The sequence below is a fragment of the Dipteris shenzhenensis genome, chromosome 22 (genome assembly GCF_047967505.1).
Source record: "Dipteris shenzhenensis isolate YYH24624 ecotype China chromosome 22, Dip_SZ_1.0, whole genome shotgun sequence".
NCBI lineage: Eukaryota > Viridiplantae > Streptophyta > Polypodiopsida > Gleicheniales > Dipteridaceae > Dipteris > Dipteris shenzhenensis.
The window spans coordinates 4771396-4791652 of NC_141617.1; the positions used below are offsets into that span (position 1 = coordinate 4771396).

Consider the following 20257-nt stretch of genomic DNA (forward strand, 5'->3'; position numbering starts at 1 on the left):
AGTAAAACTTTTCATAGAGAAATCTACTCTACATGTGGGTTTCTCCCATTACATTATTCACCATCCCCAAAGATTCATGTATGAAATAGGCATTCCTATAATACTTTGCATATTTCTAAGTGAAACTATGTTTTCTTCTCATCCATTTTTGCCATATTTTTACATAGTTGGAAGCTTTTTTTTTTTCTTTGCTCGGGTGCTCGGAAGGTTTCGCTCAAAAAATGGTCGTCCTCGGCATTGCCTTGAGCCACCGTGTCTTGAAAGTTGCTCGTCGTGCGTTGCAGACATACTAGTCTAGCGCGATTGCTCTGGTCTACTTATTAGTCTTGGAGGGCGTGCATCGCGCTGATGTGGCAGGTCAGCACTGGTTTGCTGCTGCTTTGACGGGTTATCTACGGAGAAGAATATCATGTATTAAGAGTATTTCTTTTAGTGGGGAATAGAGAAAAGGTGGCACGTTGTGAAAAGGCCATGCACTCTTCCACTACATCAACGTTACACATTGCCATTTGCCATTGGAATTGTATGCTAACTCAACATGGAACGTCCAGGAGTACAAGGTGTAGTGCTGGACTCAGCTTTGCTCTTCACCAAGACCGATGGCGTACTTGGTTTTGAGCCCCATGTTCAGACCCTTTTGTATCGTCTATCCTACTCCAACCTCAACATGGTACACAAAATTCCATAAAACTTGAGGGACCACTGCTCACATAAATGGACGCTCTCCCTTCCCTGGAATTTCTTAGATCTTGGTTTTTCGCTGTTCTTTTGACACTGCATACAATGTGAAATCTAAAGGCGTCAAGATATAGGAAGAGATCGAAATTGCGCTGACGCCAGGATTTTGTTTCTCGCAGGGAATCTTATTTAACGACCCGAATGACCGCTTTAGCCCAGAAAAAGTAAGTGCGTCCTTTGTTCTAGTCTTCACGAGGTCCTTTGCTCATAACTTTGGAGTTACCATGAGAGATCATAGAAAATGTAAAAAATGCAAGTTCATATTTTAAGTTGTGCATGCGTTTTGGTGCCGTAGCTGATTTTTCTGCCTAAGGTGAATGTGTGTTTGTAATACCTAGCAATTACTGCTCCAACGCAAAGGCAGCTACACTATGGCAACCTTATGTGGGTAGCGCGTGTTCCCTTTGTCCGTGCTATCTCCATAGACAGTTAATACAATCATATTATGAGTAGTGTACATGTCGATTAAGTATTATTCCTACCGTGCAACTGTGGATCAGGCATGTGTATCCTCTAAGCTGCATCTCAACTCCCCTACTATAGAGAGTGTGTGTGCGCACCCCCTCCCCCCCTTCCATGCGCTCTTATTTCATTTCATCCAAAGGGCTACAGGTGGTTGGTGATATTGTACATCCGGATGGTACATTGATCTCTTTTCCATTGGCAGTTAGACTGTATGGTTTGGGGCTGCATTATAGAAAGTTTTGTCATTCTCTTTCTCAGATACTTCAATTCTCTTACCAGTACCAAAATTGGAGCTTTCTTATCGGGATCTGCATCGCCAGGATTCATGCACTCGTCCTTACATTTGGCTAATATAACAACGGTCAGTTTGTATAGGGTTTTGATGCCTCCATCTTGGATTTCAGATCGAGGAAATCAGATTTGGTCTATGAATCGTTGTGCCAAGTGGTGGCGCAAATGATATTATAGGTTATTTCATTTGGTCAACTCCTAGCATATAGACATATTGGTCCAGCTCCTAGGGAATCATTGCCCAATCACTAGTGACTTTTTGTATCTATCACAATTTACGGCAATGTCTCCAAGCCAGATTCCCTACTAGTTCCTTTGGCAAGCTCTTTTGGATATTTTGCATTTATCCACCAAGGCTTGAGTTTCATCTTTTCTTTACTTGGGTTCGATATTGGGGCCTTTGGACTTTACGGAAGGACATAAATCATAGAGTCTTTGGAGATTCCACTTTTCGAAAGTGGCACTATTTGTGGATGTCACTTGGGCAATCTTTTTATGATTGTCTTATTGCTCGTCAAATAGATTGCTCTGTCTACTTGTCTTATATTGAAATGTTATGATGTTTGTAATGGCATGTTTCCTCTTTGGGAACTGCTTCTTGTTATATAAACAAATATGGATTCCGTTGGAAAAAAAAGTGTGTGTGTGTAGGCAAGATTGAAGGTCCATTGTCTCTACTTGTGTATTCCTCATCATGGGATGGAGTCCATGACAAGGAGGACCTCACCTTGCTGAGCATATCTCTGGATGTCTTAAGTGCCAAAAAGTGTGATTCATATCCCCTCCCTATGGAAATCTTGACAATATTGGATGTCTGTGGAGCCTGTGGAAATATAATGGAGGAAATTGGAAATGTCCCAAGTTGAAGAATTAGACACGAAGAGATGGCTATTTTCATACAAGACCACTCCATTGAGGAGTTTATTTGACCACATAGTAACCTCAATCCCAAAAGATGTGCTTCATAATTTTACAGCATGTTGGCAAGACAAGCAATTAAGGACATGCCTCGCCAATTTCCCAAAGACACAATTATCTATGTGATTGATTTTGTTGGAAATTACTATTTTCAAGAACAAGATGAGATACAAAGTGCACAATGGTACAACATGACCCGCATACAATGGGTTAGGGATCCCCCTCCATCAAGTTAAACCATCGATTTGAGAATAGTGAGCCATCCGTGCAATGAAGAATTTGAAAGAATCCCATCCCCAAATCAAGGAGCAGTCGGATATCTTCTTTGTAGCATTTGGATATGTTCATGTAAGGACCAAGCAGCTCCTTTGATCAATCATAATAATGCATTGAGGAGGTAGAGCTTTCATCCGAATGCTAGATGAAAGGCTGGCATAGTTGTCCTTGTAGTCCTTGAAAAGAAGTAGCTCAAGAATAAAATATAGATGGGAAGTGCAAGCCATTGAACTGTAAGGGAATAGAGCCAGAAATGGTTCTAAGAGATTTTCTTAGTTGAGTCCGCACTAAGAGCTCTCTCTTGATGCACCTTTCACCAACATAGAGTTTAAGTCTGCACTTCTTACCCTTCACAAGGGGAAGTGCCCAGGTGTAGATGGACTTACATCCTCTTTTTTCCTGACCTTTTGGGATATGATTGGGGATCACATTACCTCAGCCCTGCAGGATGTTTGGGACTCAGTGAGATGCCTGTGACTGTGTTGGCTCTTTTCCACGGCTTCCATAGGAAGAGCAGGGTATCTTCAGTATGCAGGGTTCCGAGGCTTTTTGTCACCTACAGATATATCGGGGTTGTCGTTTGTAGCATACGTGTAGCTTAGGACCTCGAGTCATATGCCGATGAGAGATGTAGGCTTAAGTGTGGTAAGCAAACATAGTGCATGCATGTGTAAAAGGAACGTGTATCATCATGGTTGAGGTAATGAAGGCTTTCACCTTCATTGGGGGTTGTAGGGTTTAGGAGGAGTTTAAGGGTTAGAAGGAGGTTTTAAGGGTTAGAAGGAGATTCCAAGGTTTAGAGAGAGGTTCCAAAGTTTGGAAGGAGGTTCCAGGGTTAGAAGGAGGTCCAAGGTTTAGAAGGAGGTTCCAGAGTTTAGAAGAGGTTTCAAGGTTCAGGGTAGAGTACATGGTGGAGAACTCGTCTCTCTCGTAGATCATGGAGGTTAAGGGTTGAGGAACTAAGGGTTTAGGGGGAGCATAGGAGTGGGAGAGGAAGAAGGTGTAAGAGCATGGGGGAAAGAAGAGAGAGGAGGGAGGAGGAGGAGAAGGAGGAAGATGCTCAGAGGCTTTAGATGGTTCGCAGGTCCACCTTGCACACACGTTGGTCAATATTTGGACAGATATGGTACACATCTTGATAGTCATTTGGGGGAGTATGGAGGGGTCTTCACGGCAGCCTCTACCGGGACTGTTTTCTTCAAGGAGTGGAGCAGCTCACCGTTCTTCTCAAAGTCCCCCACAGAATTGAGGTGGCACTTCGAGCCTCACCCTTAGGATTTTCTTTAGCTCTCTTATGGGAGTTTGATTTTGCCCTATTTGGGTTATGTTTTCTCATGCTTGCATGATGCACTTTTCCCTTGAGCTTTGCTCTGGGAGTTTCTTTCTACTTAATAGAAGTTCTTTTCTTAAAAAAAGAAAAAAGAAAACTTGGTTGGCACCTATGAATTTTTGTATAAGGCAAGAATTCGCAAAGTTGTGAGTTGACCATTGGTCAAATAAAACATTAACAGTGTCCCTATGTATGTGGGATCATGGGGTCCAAAAATAGATGCATCGAACCCACAATCATGACAAGAAGGTTCTTTTAAATGATGAATTTCAACAGAAATATTCTTTTCGTTACCTTTAGCCTCTACAAATTGATGACGTGAAGACTTCGCTCTTTTCACTTATTAGGGCTATCATGAGCTCAATGGCCAGGCCGCATATGCTCAAAAAACAAAGGTCTTTCCTTTTTTGCTTGCTTGACCTTTGCTTCATTTATCTTAGTTCACTTTGGTTGAAATATACGATTTGGAGCATTAGTGGAAGTAGAATTGCTGGCGAAAATTCCCTTTGAGCCTTGCTCCATATTGCCTTTGGGGATTTTCCTTCGAATGGGCATTTCATAAAAGGGAGCTAGAGCTTGTCTATTCCTTTCTTGTTGGTTGTTGTCGTGTCATCATACGTGCGCCTGTAGGTTCCCCATATTTGGCATTCCCATCTTAGCATTGTTGTTAAATGTTGGTGTAGACTTCTTGGGTGGAACACCGGTAGATTTAGCATCATGTCCTTGCTTAATCACAATAATTGCAGTGTAAATTAGTGATTGATGAGCCCTTCTTGGTGTTTGAAAGCTTCAGTGATCCCATTTTTTTTGCAAGCAAGGCTTGTTCTTTATTCGATCAATCAGTATGAGCTCCGTTGAGGCATTACGCATGCATTTTTTCACTTGTAGAAAGAATCATCTGTCAATAGCGGCGCTGAAATGAAAAAAGTTGCTGTCTATCCTTAGCCCAGCTCTCAAGGTCTGAGATCACTGTCTAGAGTACCCCAGAAGCACGGGCATCACCGGCCAAGGGGAATTGCTATACAACCAACAGATACCTCGATTGGTGAGTATAAAAGATACTTGTAGGCCAAGCCTTGCATAAATCATCATGCCTTTTGGTAATCTTCCGAGAATCCTTTGTACCTTGCTTCTCGAGATAATGCCATGCCAAATACTAACAAGGGTGGCCGTAGGTCGAGTTTGCTGCCCCCCATACCAAAGCTATAGCAGCAGGCTACCCAGATGTGCCAAGCTGTAATGCTGGAAATTGTTCCTAGACACCTCCTCTGGTGAGAACTCTGGGCACCATCAATAAGCAGGAAAGGATGTTTTAAAAAATAGAACGGGCCAACGGCAATCGTTCTTTATTCCGTTTGCACATAGCTTAAGAAGACAGACTTTGTAGAGTAAGAACCTGGAAGGTCCTAGGTGTCGACTTTGTACATGTTGATCTTAGCAATGATTGCCACGGGCAGACGGGCGCGAGGAGACCTTGTTTTTGAGGTAGTGAACCAATTCTTCATCAGTGGGATGAAATCTGAACCCCGCAGAAGATCTAGACGATGCCTCGACGAGCGAGCTCCCGACGTGCTGTCCATACTTAGCGGCGATAAATTTTCACAAAATTCATCACACAACTAATATATGAAAAAGATTCATCCTCACTTGCTGTACTGTACAGCCCGTTGTGCTATCGGCTCGAGATCATCTGCACAACAACAATGACAAGTGCCATTTCTCTGCATATGGACTAGCCATGAGCCTATAGCCATTGGCCAATAGGTGGGCCTCCATGGGCCAACAACTAGAAAAAATTGATCTTCCTTAGGCAGAAGCTGGTCCAAAGTCGAGACCAAAAAGTGGTAATGATATTAGCGGGGATCTGTTGCTCCACCCAATGGTTGTTCCTAGATGGGCTTTAGGTTGGGGCTTGCTATTGTAGTTGTTTGCCAATGAAAGAAACTACACTTCCGCTATCATGTTTGATCTTCCCACCCTAGATTGGTAAGACCACTCCTCGGGGTCCCACCAAACTTCTCGAAGTGGACGGCTTTCTTAGAGCCACAAGTGCCATTGAAAGAACTCATCTTTGCAGGGTCGGGGGTCAATGGCCCAACTACACCCTTGTCTCCCAACCACTCTAATCCTCTACCACTCCAAAGATGTCAGGGTATCATCATCTCGAGGATCAAAGTCTATCAGATTTGACTCAAGCAACATCAGTCCTCTCTGGGCTATGTTGCAGAAAACCGAGTAAGAATCAATGTACTCAGCCTTGAAGAGAACTTTGAGTGACACCCCTGTCCTAGAAAACTGGCCGAGCCATCAAGGGGGGCATTTGGATTTGGGGCCGCCTTGAGCCCTCTCTTGTCAAGATGGCATAATGGTTATGCCAATCATCTCGAGCTTGCCTCGAGCCCCCATCTAATGTGCCACTTCCTAAATCTGCTCCTCCCTTTGTTCAGGGAGGTAGCACCAAGCTCACGGAGAGCGGGGAGGTCCCTATCCCACTATGCTCAACTGATGTATGTGTGGTGACCCAATATGCCCAATATGTTCCCCTCCTGATCACAGACCTTTGGGTTTCATATCAAGGGCTGGCTCTCAAACTCCTCTTTGCATTGCGGCCTAGTCTAGATGAGGCTAGGGTCGCCACATCCTCATCAAGCTGTGCATCAACTGCGAGACCTTTGCTGTTAGGGGCCCCTTTGGGAAGATTCATCAATGAGACTGCTGCCACTGACCCTCTGTGTGAGAATTGTTCCTCAGAAGCCCCTGCTGAAGCAAGAGCTTCCAAGGCTTGTGTCTGGAGTGAGTTTGAGCTTGCCCAGTTTGGCTCTGCTCTGCATCTCCAAATCAATAATACCTGCCCTCACAGAAAGTTCGGGACCAACCTCCTGACCTGTCCCATACAACCTCTGTGGAAGCACCAGCATTGTGTGATGCACCAGGCTATGGCCAAAAGACCCTGGTTCACCATGATTGCTCTGTTTGCGAGGGATAGCTTGGCTGAGCTCCAGTATAGTACAGGGGCTATCTGCTGATCTCCTGAAATATCCAAATCCACCTGGCAGCCCAAGTAGGCAGAACACATCTACTATGAAGTATTAACATTACTTTTTCATTTCATCTCCAAAGAGGTTAACGCCTTGTACATTTGCAATATACCACTTGTGAGGTGAATCATTGTTACGGTACAGGTTCATAAAAACCAATCCTCTAGTACCTATTTGTGAGTGGATCCAATACATATGAATCAATGCTGCTTCTTTTACGTACATTAGTGTATATAGGGCCATGGACAAATATGTTTATAATACACAAAAGGACGTTTCCAAGTTTCTGAAATGCCTTTGGAAATATCTCCTCATGGAGTTTCTAGGCTGTAAGGGAAATTTACTTCTAAGTAGGAGGAAGACATTGTATCGCTCGAACATGGACTTCCACAAGAGCACCCACCTTGACATGGAGTTGACCTCTCCTTGCACCTCAATGAGGACTGCAGACACTCTACCAGCCCTTGCCTCGCCAGATCCTAGTACCTCTATCATAGGTGCTTTTTGCAATGCCATCCATCTGTTACATTTTCAAATAAACTGGCGTCTCTGTTGAGGTGCTTTATGTGCTATTTGGATGTTCTCCAATCAATTTGTGTATCCTTTCCTAATAGCTTTTTGTTCTTTAGCAGATATAGATATGAAAATTTTCACTGCTTTGTATCTGTTTGTGAGATGAATTAGCAATTTAAGTTATCAATTGTGTTTGTACTTGTTGCAGCTGATTAGTATACAGTTACATACTTCAACTTTATCACTATGATGGATTGGTTTAAATATGATTCAGGAGAACCTGTTGAAGTCCGTGGCGTCAGGGCATGTACCTCACATAAAGAATTCTGACAATGATTGTCCTGGCAACACTTTGAAGGATTTCACCTCAGCTTGGTGTGTCTCTGCTGAGTCTTGCGTATTCTTAACTGCCTCTTTTCTGGGGCCTTTGAAAGATGAACTTTTGAATCAAGGCTGGTATCTTTGCATTGTGTCAGGTATCATGTTCTTCATAGAAGTCTTATGCTAATACAGAAAGCACCAGTAGATAGCAATCATCTCTCTCTCTCTCTATATATATATATATATGAGAAAGTAAAATGTCAATTAAAATGTAAGGATGGGATGTCACAAGAATTTTATAGCAATATGGGGGTCAAACAAGGATGCCCACTCTCACCCACCTTGTTTGGTTTATGCATTGATAGACTCCAGGAACTGATGCACACAGAAGCAGGTAAAAGAGGGTTGTCCAGCCTCTACCTAGCAGATTTTGAGATTCACTTGCTTCTTTATGCGGATGATGTGGTTGTTTTCACTAATAGTGAGGGTAAGATGCAACAAATGATGGATATCCTCAGCATGTTCTGTTCGGAAAGTGGGCTGGCTGTGAATGTTTCCAAAACTAATTTCATGATAGTCAAGACTATACAGCCAAGTGATCCCCCTTCAATCTCATATATGGGTCAACTTGTTGATATAGTGCACTCATTCAAATACTTAGGCATTGAAATTCCGGCCAATAACAAATGGAGCAGCTGTGTGCAACGGAGAATTGATGCAGGGTGGGGAAAGTATTATCAATTTGAAAATGACTGCAGCAATACCAACACAAGAAGGTGGCAAGTACGAAACATGATTTTTGGGGCATATGTGGTACAAACAGTGCTCTATGGGGTAGAGGTGTGGGGGGGGAGTATACCATCATCAAAATGGAATGATGTAGAAAAAATGCAGAAATCTTTCATTAGAAGACACCTTGGCATCAAGGCTACCACACCCTACTCTCTCCTACTCCTAGAGACAGGATGCATACCCATAGAGTTGCATGCCTTGAAGAGAGTACTCAGATACATCACAAAGGTCAAGCACATGAATAATGAAAGGCTGCCAAAGAGGGCATGGGTAGAAAGTTAAAAGTCCCAAAAGACGAATAAGGGTAAGATTTTGGCATCTGGATGGGCACTAGATTTAAAAAAAAGGTTCCAAAAATGGGAGATAGAGAGGTACTTGGACTACTCTCCAGAGGAGGTAGATGACCTCCTCTGTCCATTCGGCACCTGTCCGAACTCAGCTTGAGACTCTCTCATAGAGTGCCATAACAGCCCATATGATCTCTTGGTCATACCCCAGCTCCTACGGCCCCTGATGAGGCGAGCGCGTGGGACCGTGTCAAAGGCTTTGCAAAAGTCCACAAAGCATCAATATACCTTTTGCTTCCGTGATATGGCCTCCTCTATGATGCTCCAGAGTGTGAGCACATGATCCATGATCCCGTCGGAATCCTACCTGCCCCTCTGCTTTAAGTCCTTGCATCTCTGCGAGCTAGCTGACCTCTGTGTCAAGTACCAATGCATAAGTCTTGGACATGACATAAGTGCATCCTGTATATTCCGTGTAGTGAATAGATAACAATGCGTGGGCCTCGGCATAGATGACATATCGGGCTGAGCCTGATCGGGGACATCATATAGGGAGCATGCATAAGTGGGCCACGTAGATGGGTCCGTGATAGGGATAGGCAGCTTCCTCTCTATCAGGAACCCCCATCCAGTAGTGGGGTCACCCCCTCGAAATGAGCTGATATCCTCCATTCTGTGTGAAAGGAAAGCTCATCTCTTACGGCGTGTCAGTCGTCGGAAGATCCTATGTGCCTCATGTGTAGGCATGTGACCTAATGCATGTTCCCGTGTGAGGTGTGCTCTGGCCGCCCTGCACTCATCATCAAACCATGAGTTCTATGGCATCTTCCCCGTGCCTGTCTGGGTGGTTGTGGGGAAGGATCTACTGGCAGCATCTCGTATGACGGTAACAAGTGTGTCTGAGGCCTGAGTCAAATCCAAGTCTCTGCCATCTCCGAGTAAGTCAGAGAGCTCTCTAGCCAAAAGACTGGTGTAGATCGGATCGAGGGCTCGATCAAAATGAACGTGGGTGCATGGCTGTCTCTGGGGGCGCCAATCTATGTGAGGTATAATGGCTGATATATGGAATGCCAAATATGTGTGATCGGCTCCAAGTGGTGGTGGAGGCACCATAAAGTCAGATATCCTCGATGTGAAGGATAGTGAGTCGAAGAGATAGTCTACTGTACTTGTCCCCCCTCCGTGTGGAAAGCATGTGAGTCTTCCTGATGATGGCCATCGTTGGAGACCGTTATATATGATCAAATCATGTATCGCGCCTAGATCAAGTCACTGTCTCCCGTATTCGGTCACATTCGGGGCATCTGCGGAATGTCTCAGTATTCCCATTTTGGTGGCATCTAGCTCTAGAATCATGCGAGGGTCCCTCTCATGTGTGAAATCTAGTAGCCCCACCTGTAGATCCCCTGTACGTGCATTGAAGTCCCCTAGAAGGAGAATGTCCCCAATTCTAGAGAATTCAATGGTGTCGTCATGGATCGTCTCAAATGGGTTATGTCTGTCTGTTGTGACCTCAGCTGCATAAGGGGAACCCTCTGGGGGGAAGTAACATATTGCTATGTAAAGTGCACGGGCCCCTGGTGGCTGTAATCATATCCACATGTATCGTGCATGCTCTTCTCTCTGTACAACGGATATGCATGGTCTCAGATGTGTTCTGAATAGCATTCTATACAAGCGTCCTTCCTTGATACCTTTTGCTACTAGCTGACATCTTTTGGATTTGTCTCTGATAGTGCATTCATCTCCGTCGAAGATGACTCGGTAGTTGTGTTCTGTCATTTTACTTACTGACAAGAGGTTCTTGTTGAGCTTCAGAACATAGAGTACATCTTTCACCAATCCTTTTGTACCAGTGAAATTGTTCATAGGGATAACACCAGATTCGGTGTTTTGGTTGTGTAGATGAAATTTTTCTGACCTTCTAATGGTTTCATCTCTGTGAACCATTCCTGATGATTTGTCATGTGAGATGATGCACCGTTGTTGATATACCAAGGATCTTATTCTGCTTAGTCGACTTGATAGCTGAAATCCTCTTTGGGATTGTAATCAGTGTCTAGGTACACTGTATCAGTTTGCTGCATTTCCTTGTTTGCTCCTTCTCCGGGTTTCTTTCCTATGGGTCGACTCCCATGTGTAGCCCACCACATCGAGCAGCCCTCTCTCTGGGCTCTCATATGTCTCTGCGTAAAAAATAACATCTCGGTCAGCATATGTCTCTAGGAACCCCCTTGGATCGGACCAAAGCGTGCCATTGCATTTCCATACAGCCATGCGTAGTTGTTCTAAGTCTCTTCCTCCATCAGTTAGACACCATCATTTATTGTCTTTCACTATCTCCTTGCCCTTCTTGTCACGGCTAGCATTGCTCACTTCTCCACTTGTCCCCTCTTTGCTGTCATTTCTGTCCCGAATAATGTTTTTTCCATCTCGGTACACAGCCCACTTTCCTTCTTGTCTCGCAGCCATAACCTTGACCATGCCCTCTCTTCTGTGTTCTTGCTCTGTGTTCTTGCTGTAGTAGTGTTAGGTCATCACCTAGAAAGATTCTAGTCCCCTTCAATCGTGCCCTCACCTCTAGGAGATTGGATCTGTTTGTGGCTGTCCTCATTTTGATAACCATAGGTCTCTTGGGCATGTCTTCTTTCCCAATGTGCCAGGCTGAATCGCATGTGAGATTTATCTCCATTTTCTCAAATAAATATTTTGCATCTCCCATTGGAGTGTCTCCTACATCTAACCCTCACACTAGTACATTCAATGCTTTGCTATGCCGTCTCTTTTCCTCCTCTAGGGTTTCAGAAATTAGCTCCCTCTTGGGGGCTGTTGTACCCTTTTTGACCACATCCTTCCATGCTAGCATGTCAGCCTTCCCCTTTGTGATTTGCTGTGTAATTTCAGCGTGTTTTCCACTAACACTGGCCTGCAGTGCCTTCATTTCCTTCCTTAGTTATGCATTTTCAGATTTCAGCTCAATGATGAGTTTATCATTCTCCCCCGATGATCCTGCATGGTTCTCCTTTTGCTTCTCTAATTTCTTGATTTGTTCCCGGAGTGAATTCAGGTCATCATGGATAGATGATTGAATCTCCCCTTCTTCCATTGTATGCCTTGATTTCAGTGACTCATTTTCCTCTTGAAGCTTTTGGAGGTGTTCTTGTAATTCATGTATTTTTGAGGCATTCAGGTCTATTTCAGTTTGCATATTTCCTATCATAGTTTTCATGGATGTTTGCATTTGAGTGTGCCATTTGCTCATCCGGAGCTCATTTTCTGCTTCATATTTTTTGCCTTGCATTTCCCAATCAGCGTATGTGGATCCCTTCTTTTGTAGTGATTCATGCATCCTTTTGTATTGGCATCTGAAATGTTTTGCCCCTTGGCCCTAATGGCATTGATCTTTCTGTCTCTTTCTCCTCATGTCAGATTGGGACGGAACGGGAGCAGAATGGGATGTGACAGGACGGTGAGCGGGATGGGACTGGGAGCAGAAATGGAATGAGACGGGGGAGCAGAGAATGGGACAGAGTGACCAAGAGCAGAACGGAACGACGGGGGGAAGCAGAACGTGACGAGACCGGAACGTGACGATGAGCAGACGGAGGGCTGGAGGTTGGGTGACGGAGGTGATGGGATGCTATGTGACGTGGTGTCTAAGCGATGGGCTACGTGACGGGAGGCTGAGCGACGGATGTGACGAGTGATCAGCCAGAGTGAATCGAGAAAGGGACCAGAACGGAGAGAGATAGCGACCTAGGATCATGAGCGACTAGACAGAGCGGCGGGAGCACTGGCTGCCATGTGCACCTTGCATCTAAGTGCACAGTGAGGGGAGACACAGGCCTAGAGGATACCTGTAGCACAAGGATGCGAGTTCATGCCTCGTAAGAAGAGAGGAATGCTGCAATGGGCTCATGTTGGAGAGCAAGGGAAGTGAGACACACAATGGGATTGTTACTTTTCCTATAGCAAGTGCTGATACAATACAATACGATACGATATGATATGATATGATCGTATTAAAGTCCGCGTGAGACCCTTTAGGATCTATGGGACTGACAACCACTATCAATTAAATAATGGTCTTTTACATCAAGTGAAACCTAACAAAGTTTGCTATGTAGTGAGTACTTGTTGAGCTAGTCTGAGTACTTTGTTGCGATGTTCTAATATTTCTTTTATGTAGCTTCCTAGCTTTTGGCTGCTCTAACAGATTTCTCAGGTTCTCAGTTCTTTTCTCTGATGTGTGCATAAGCTCGGCATCTTAGCAGTACATGTTGCTCATCTTAGAAGTACATGTTGCTCATTTTCTATTTCTCCTGTAGGATAGATTTTACAAAATCATTCCTCTCTTGGGACCCTGGGTCTTGCCCACCTGCCCCTCTCTACCGCTAGATCATGTGAGCTGGTTCTTATTTTGCAGATTAGATGCCTTTTGAACATTGATATGTCTTCTCCAAGGTATTTCTGCATTCCATAGCTGCCATCTGATCAATTTCTTGCTCGTAAAATTGCATTTTTGCCCTCGGATCATGCCATAATTTCTGTAACATTCTGTGTCGCTAAATCCCTGATTTCACATGCATGTTTTTGTAAATCAGCAGGTGTTATGCCCCAGAATTCCACCCGTTTCATTCTCTCCTTGTGCCATGTTTTGGGTAGCTTCCAACACTTTACATGGTATTGTACTAGCATACATTTTCTCAATTTTATTGAGATAGGCCATGTATTTGCATAATGCTTCCCCTTCAAGTGGTATCATACCAAGAGAGAGAAAGAAAGTTAATTAATGTGTACGAAAGACCAAAGGGTGTATGAGACTGAAAATAAACTAGATACAATGAAACCTAAGGCTGGGGCCCTTAAAATGGACACCCCTACCCAAGGCCAATGCCTGTGAGACCAGAAAAAAAGTAGCACATCACGCTATCGCTGCAAGGGAAATCCACTAAGGGCGAGCAAACGCCAAGGAGAATCCCTTGGTCGTCTATCAATCGGTCAACTGTCCCTAAGTGGGTGGACCTATGTGTGCTATCTGTGGGACCAATACCACTAGACATTTGAGAAGAGACAAGAGGAGCTTATCTGAAATTGGCTCCAGATCTGGCGAGGGCTGGTGTTGAGAGAAAATCAGTGATAGAACGTTGCTGTCGCTCGGGTTGTCTGGGTCCATCCTTCCTCCTTTGTAGACATTGTGATGTGGCATGCTGTTTGACAAGTGCTATCATCACTCGAGTGGTTTGTCTCCCCGCGCCAAAGAGGGAGGATATGTCTGTGGCCCTCATGTGAGTGTCCACTCGGGATCGGATTTGGCAAGTCATGTCCGCTAGCTCTCTCCTATGTCTAATCCCCTGCTGTCCCTTGCTTGGGTCACTGGGGAAAAAAATTCATAATCGTGCCTCTGAGTGGGCTCAACCGGTCCCTCATGTGCTCTCCTTTGTGCTCCCATGAGCTGATCTTTGTATCTTTGGACCTCCAGAAGGAAAACAGCCACCTGCCTCTGATGTAGATATGTTAGGTACACTCGTGGGTCAAAAACGGTGCTGAAAAGATAGTGGTACCTTCCACGGATCTCATAGTATACTGGGCATCTGAAAGCATAGTGATCCTCTGCTGGTCCCGTTTCAACCCGTAGCCTATGTGAAGATACATGAAATTGACCCATCGATATCCTTAGTGCTTGGGGGAGATGAATCTAGGTGTAACCTTGCGGTACAATGAACCCCTCCTCTAAGATCCGTAAGCAATGATCTCTGTAGAAGTTGAGTTTCACGGAGAGTTTAGTAGGTTGAAACCGGCCTCTAGCAAGCTAAAGGGCAGTAAACCGTAACTAACTTGACACCCACATTAATCACAACCACAAATGCATCACTTTCAGGCACTTCTTTTAGTTAGAACCACTGAGAAACAAACTTTTGAACACTAGAATGGAGGCTAGAATTCCCCTGCTCATAAACCATACACGAGCGTGATCTGTGCATCTGTCCTTTGTCAAATGGGCAACATGCTTTGGTTGGAAGAACTCTGTGATCACACTCTAAGATGGGTGAGAAAAGGCCTCCTGCCCTTGTCTTTGTGGTCTGATGAGGCGGGTTCCGGTTTGGCCACGTCAACCCATCTGGAAGTCTCCTCAATAGCAGATTGCATGCTCGCAATGTGTGCCTTGACCACCGGGGTACTCCCTGGGACAGTGTGTATGGCTGTGACCTCCTGTCGGAGCTGCATGATATCCTGTCTGAGTTTCTGAATAAGACCCGCTTGCTCCTGTATGATGCGGCTCTATTCCTGGTTGAACCGGACCTGCTCCCGTGCGAAGTGATCCATCTCCATCTCACGCTCATGAAAACTATGTGTCTCCATGAGCAAGGTCTCACGGGCCTCTGGTGTATCAGCCCACCCATGTCCATGCTGAAACTGTGGTGATTGTGGCATGAAAGTGTGGGACTGAGTCCGGAAACTGGACGATGACTGAGTGAGCAACGGAGATGACAGTGGAATGGATGAGGCAGTCCCAATGGGGTGTGGGAGCGTGGGCTGATTGAGAGGGAGAGGGGAGAGTGAAGCGTAATGCGGAACAGTGTATGAGACCTCCGAAGTAGGGGTCATAAGCTGTGCGAGAGCTGTAACAGGAGAGGAGGGGAAGGGAACAACAAGCGGCGCCATGGGCATGAGTATGTCACTGATCGTAGATGTAGAGAGAGATGAGACTGGAACTAGAGCTGAGCCTGAAGCAAGGACTGAAGTCGAAGTAGAGATAGAGATAGAGGGGGCTGAGGTTGGAGTTGAAAACGAAACTGAAACTGTAGCGAGAGTTGAATTTGTGGTAGAGATAGAGGCTGAAGAAGCTGAGGCGGGTCCTACCTTTGCCTTGCTGTCTACCCCGAGTCCACTTCGGTTGTAACGTGTGTTCACATCCTCCAATTTCAGTTGTGTCGTTTGCTTTTTTTTGTTGTTATTGTCGTCTTTTTGGGCTTTGTCCCCCATTTCTCTTGGGGTGTAGGTGCAGGTCTTAGTATCCAGCCGGGAGCGGGAGCACTGGTTCCCCTCCCATAATGGGAGGCACGTCCAGTGCGAGGCTGTGGAGAGGCGGGTTGGAAGCTTGAGGTGGAGAAGGAGAGGCTAAGATGGCGAGGAGTTTTTTTTTTTTTTTTGCTAAGATGGCGAGAAGTTTTTTTTTTTTTTTTGGGGAAGTTCCAAAGAATTAAAAAAAAAAAAAAGGTGGTGAAGTTGGCGAAGGGCTGAAGCGGGAGCGAGAGGAGCAGAGAAGGGGACGGGGTATGAGTGGAAAAGGAGGGAGTGGGTGGCTAGGTAGGCTAGCTAGGTGAGGGGTGGCTAAGCGGAGGAAAGGTTGAGCGAGGGGCTAGCGGGGAGCGGGAGAGGGAGAGGCTGAGTGGAGGAGAGGCTAGCGGGGAGCGGGTAGCGAGGGAGTGGGAGAGGGAGAGGCTGAGCGGGGAGCGGAGGGGCTAGCGAGGCTAGCGGAGAGTAGGGAGCGAGGGAGCGGGGAGCAGGGCTGAGTGGGGAGCGAGGGTGAGCGGGGAGCGAGGGAGCGGAGGGGCTAGCGAGGCTAGCGGAAAGCAAGGAACGAGGGAGCGGGGAGCAGGGCTGAGCGAGGAGCAAGGTTGAGCGGGGAGGGAGGGTGAATGAGGGAGCGGGGAGCGGAGGGGCTAGCGAGGCTGAGCGGGGAGCGGAGCAGGGCAGAGCTACGAGAGTTGAGCGACGAATAGGGAACGTGGGAGGCTGAGCGATGGACGGGGGAGGGTGAGTGACGGACAGGGAAAGAGCAAGCATATGTGTGCCAAACTGCGAGATCTGTGATGAGAACGGGTGACTTTCCTTTTGATAGGAGTCCCCATCCCGTGGTAGGATCTCCTCCGCGAAAGGAACTGATCACCTCATCCATCCTGTGCATGAGGAAAGCCCACTTCTTACGCCGTGTCATTCAGCATGAGATCCAGCATGCCTCTTGTGGGGTCAAATGTCCCAGTCCTATCTCACGTGTAAGGTGGGCTCTCATCTCTCTGCACTCATGATCAAACCATGGATTTTGGGGCATCTTCCCATCTTGAACATGTGCAGATCGTGTCGTGGGAGAGGATCTTGCGGCAACATCTTGTATCACCGATATAAGAGTGTCTGATGCATGTGCGAGGTCCATCGCATCACCAAGTAGTACTGGAAGCTCAGAAGCTAGGTGGCTCATGTACACCGGGTCAAGAGCACGGTCAAAATGGATCTGAACACAAAAAATTGACAAGAGGTTCTTCTTAATTCTAAGCACCATAAAGCATCAAAGGGTGTAACTGTCCCAATTTAATTCTGGTGAGAAACACCTTTGCAACTACTTTCACTAGATGTGAGAAGTTGTTTGTTGGAAAGGTCACCTCCTCATCTGTAAGCTCCCAAATGAGGAGAGCATGGGGGAGGGAGACCTAGGGCAAGGTATGCCCAGAGAAAGGGGACAGCCACTGTACGGATCAGTACGGGCTGCTGCAGGGCAGTGTACGGAAGGTGTGCAGGGTGCGCCAGGGTCCGGACAAGGGCTGAGCGGAGGCGGATCAGTAGCAACATGGAGTCGCACTGTTGCAGCAGGTATTGGTCTATGGCCTGCAAACAGGGCTGGCAGGTGGCGGGGTAAGCAGTCCAAAGGGGCTGGGCCCTGCATGGAACAAAGGGCTGGCAAAGGGCCCTTAATAGGGCTGGATGGGCAGCCAACCAGCCAACCATCTGGTTGGTTGGTTAGGGCTGCTACAGACCAGCCAGTCGGCCCAATTAGGGCTCTCTGGTCGGTTGGTTCTGGAGGGCCTTGTGCCCTATATGAGGGCCTTTGTGTCCTCATAACTGATCATCTGGAGCAGCCCTCTGACAGCAGACAGGAGCAGCAAGCAGGCTAGCCTTGGGCCTATCCATAGGAGGTGAAGGTGACCCTGAAGGAGCTGCAGATTGAGCTTGAGTGACAGCCCACCTAGGCTGGTTTCCAGACAGCAAGGTGGAGAAGATTTTTGGACGGAAAGTCTACTTACGCTCAAGGTGGAGCACGTGGGCTCGAGTCTAGAGATAGCCAGCAGATAGGAGAAGTACCTTGTGGTAAGATCAGAGGACCACACCATTGGTGGGACTCTGGATCTATCTCTTTTGTATTGTGTCCATAGCTTTGAACAGAAATATATTATTTTGGTGGTTTCTCTATCTGGCTGGTTCATTGTCTATTGATGAGTCTACACATCTATTTTATGCACGTAAGTTAAGAAGTTTGTGATTCCACACCCCACACCACACTGTGTGAGCTCATGGGCATTACTCTCAGTCTTCCGCTGTGCATACCCTCTGTTGGGTCATTTCTAACAGTTTGCACATGTGGCTTTCCATCCTATAAAATACTTTGATTTGAGGCAATGTGCTTGCTAGCACCACTATAAAAATACCAATCATAGGCATCTGATACTAAAGGCATGTATCATGAAAGAAGGATTTTACCTACACACCACGAAGAATTCCCAATTCTTATTGTATGCATATGAGTGTGTATAATTTGCAGATTCCCTCCTCCCCATTAGATGAAGTAGTGTCAGTCTCACTGCCATACGTACATCCTAAATGAGGCAATGTGCTTGCTAGCACCACTAGCAGTGGTGGGGGGGCCCTCCTCATGGCTGGCGTGGCGATTGATATACAGAAAGTGAGATATGAGTGGAGGGGGCGGCACAATAAAATCATGGGCTAGTGCGAGTGGACCGAGGAGGTAGTCTACCATATTGCTCCCCCCTTCATGTGGGAAACAAGTGAGTCCGCCAGATGATGGCCATCTTCGAAGACCGCTATATATGATCAAGTCATGTATAGCCCCCAGCTCGAGTAAATGTCTCCCATACGCTATCACTGGTGCATTTGCATCTGCCAACTGCCTCACGATCCCCAGCTCTGCTGCATCCATCTCCGGTACTATGAGGGAATCCTCATGGAAATCTAATAGGCCCACCTGTCTGTTCCCAGTACGTGCATTGAAGTCACCAAGGAGGAGAGTGTCCCCGTGTCTGGAGAACTCCGTGATATCATCATGAATAGTTTCATATGGGCTGTGCCCGTCAGTGGTGACTTCTTGTGCATAGGATGATGTGTTTGGGGGAAAGTAACATACTGCAATGAAAGTCAGCTGTGTGTCTGGTAATTGGATCCAAATCCACATGTGTCGTGCATGCTCCTCCTTTCGAATCATAGAAAGGAGTGGCCTCAAATGTGATCTGAAAAGAACAGCCATACCTTTGGATCCTCGTACCCCACTATCCCTCCTCCGTTCCTTCCTGTGGGCAGACTCCCATGTGTATCCTATCACTGTGGGTAGCCCTCTCTCTGGGCTCTCATGTGTCTCGGTGTAGAAGATCACATCTCTATTATGGTATGTCTCCAAGAACCCCCCTTGGGTCGGACCATAGGGTGCCATTACAATTCCATACTGCCATCCTCAATTTGTTTTGCATACTCACCCCATTGTTCAGACACCGTCATGTGCTGTCCCCTTCTCCTGCTGCATCTCGTACTTCTTTTTCTACCCTCTCTCGAATGATAGCCCTACCATCTCTGTAAACTGCCCATTTCCCCTCTTGTCTTGCAGCCATCACCCGCATCATCCCTTCCCTTTTGTGTTCCTGCTGTAGGAGTGTGAGATATTCATCTGGAAAGATCTTGCTCGTGCACTCCTAAGGGTGGATCTATCTGTGGCTGTTCGCAGCTTTACAACCAAAGGCCTTGTTAGTTCTTCTGTTTTACCCACTCTCCAGGCTGATTTACAAGTGAGGTTTACTCCCATCTTGTCAAAGAGGATTTTGGCATTTGACATGGGGCTATCACCTACTGTTAGGCCTCTGACCAGCACATTCAAACTCTTGCTGTCCCATTGTTTCTCTTCCTCAATTGTTTCTGAAATGAGCTCCCTTTTCTTTGGTGTTGTGTCTTTCTTTAGTACATCTTTCCATGCAAGCATATCAGCTTTCCCTTTCGTGATTTGAGAGATAGAGAGAGAGAGAAAGAAAGAAAGATATATTAGCGTCCATGGGAGGCCTCACGGGCCTATGGGACAAAGTACATGGAAAAGCCAACTCATACAAGCCTCAGTGGGCTGAAGCAAAGGATACGCTAGGACCCTTGCTGAGTATCAATCTATGCTAACAGAATCATAATCATAGAAAAAAAAGTCAACTACAAGTGCATATCAATCAATCAATCTATCCAGGTGCTGGGACGAAACCAAAGCTTGGTACAGTGATGGCGCTGTGGTGGGCTGCGAAGAT

General features: G+C 46.1%; 1 protein-coding gene across 2 annotated transcripts in view; it reads left to right on the top strand.

Moving 5' to 3' along the window:
- Positions 1–449: 449 nt before the first annotated feature.
- ITPK4 (inositol 1,3,4-trisphosphate 5/6-kinase 4) overlaps positions 450–20257 on the top strand; it is a 135236-nt gene continuing 115428 nt past the window's right edge. Inside the window, exons 1-3 of one of the 2 annotated variants that reach the window (XM_087393511.1) lie at positions 450–670; positions 858–902; positions 7844–8045. In XM_087393511.1, the coding sequence (XP_087249637.1) occupies positions 539–670; positions 858–902; positions 7844–8045 (379 nt within the window). In that variant the 5' untranslated portion in view covers positions 450–538. The remainder of the gene's footprint in view (positions 671–857; positions 903–7843; positions 8046–20257) is intronic. The other variant, XM_087393512.1, reaches the window with a different exon arrangement.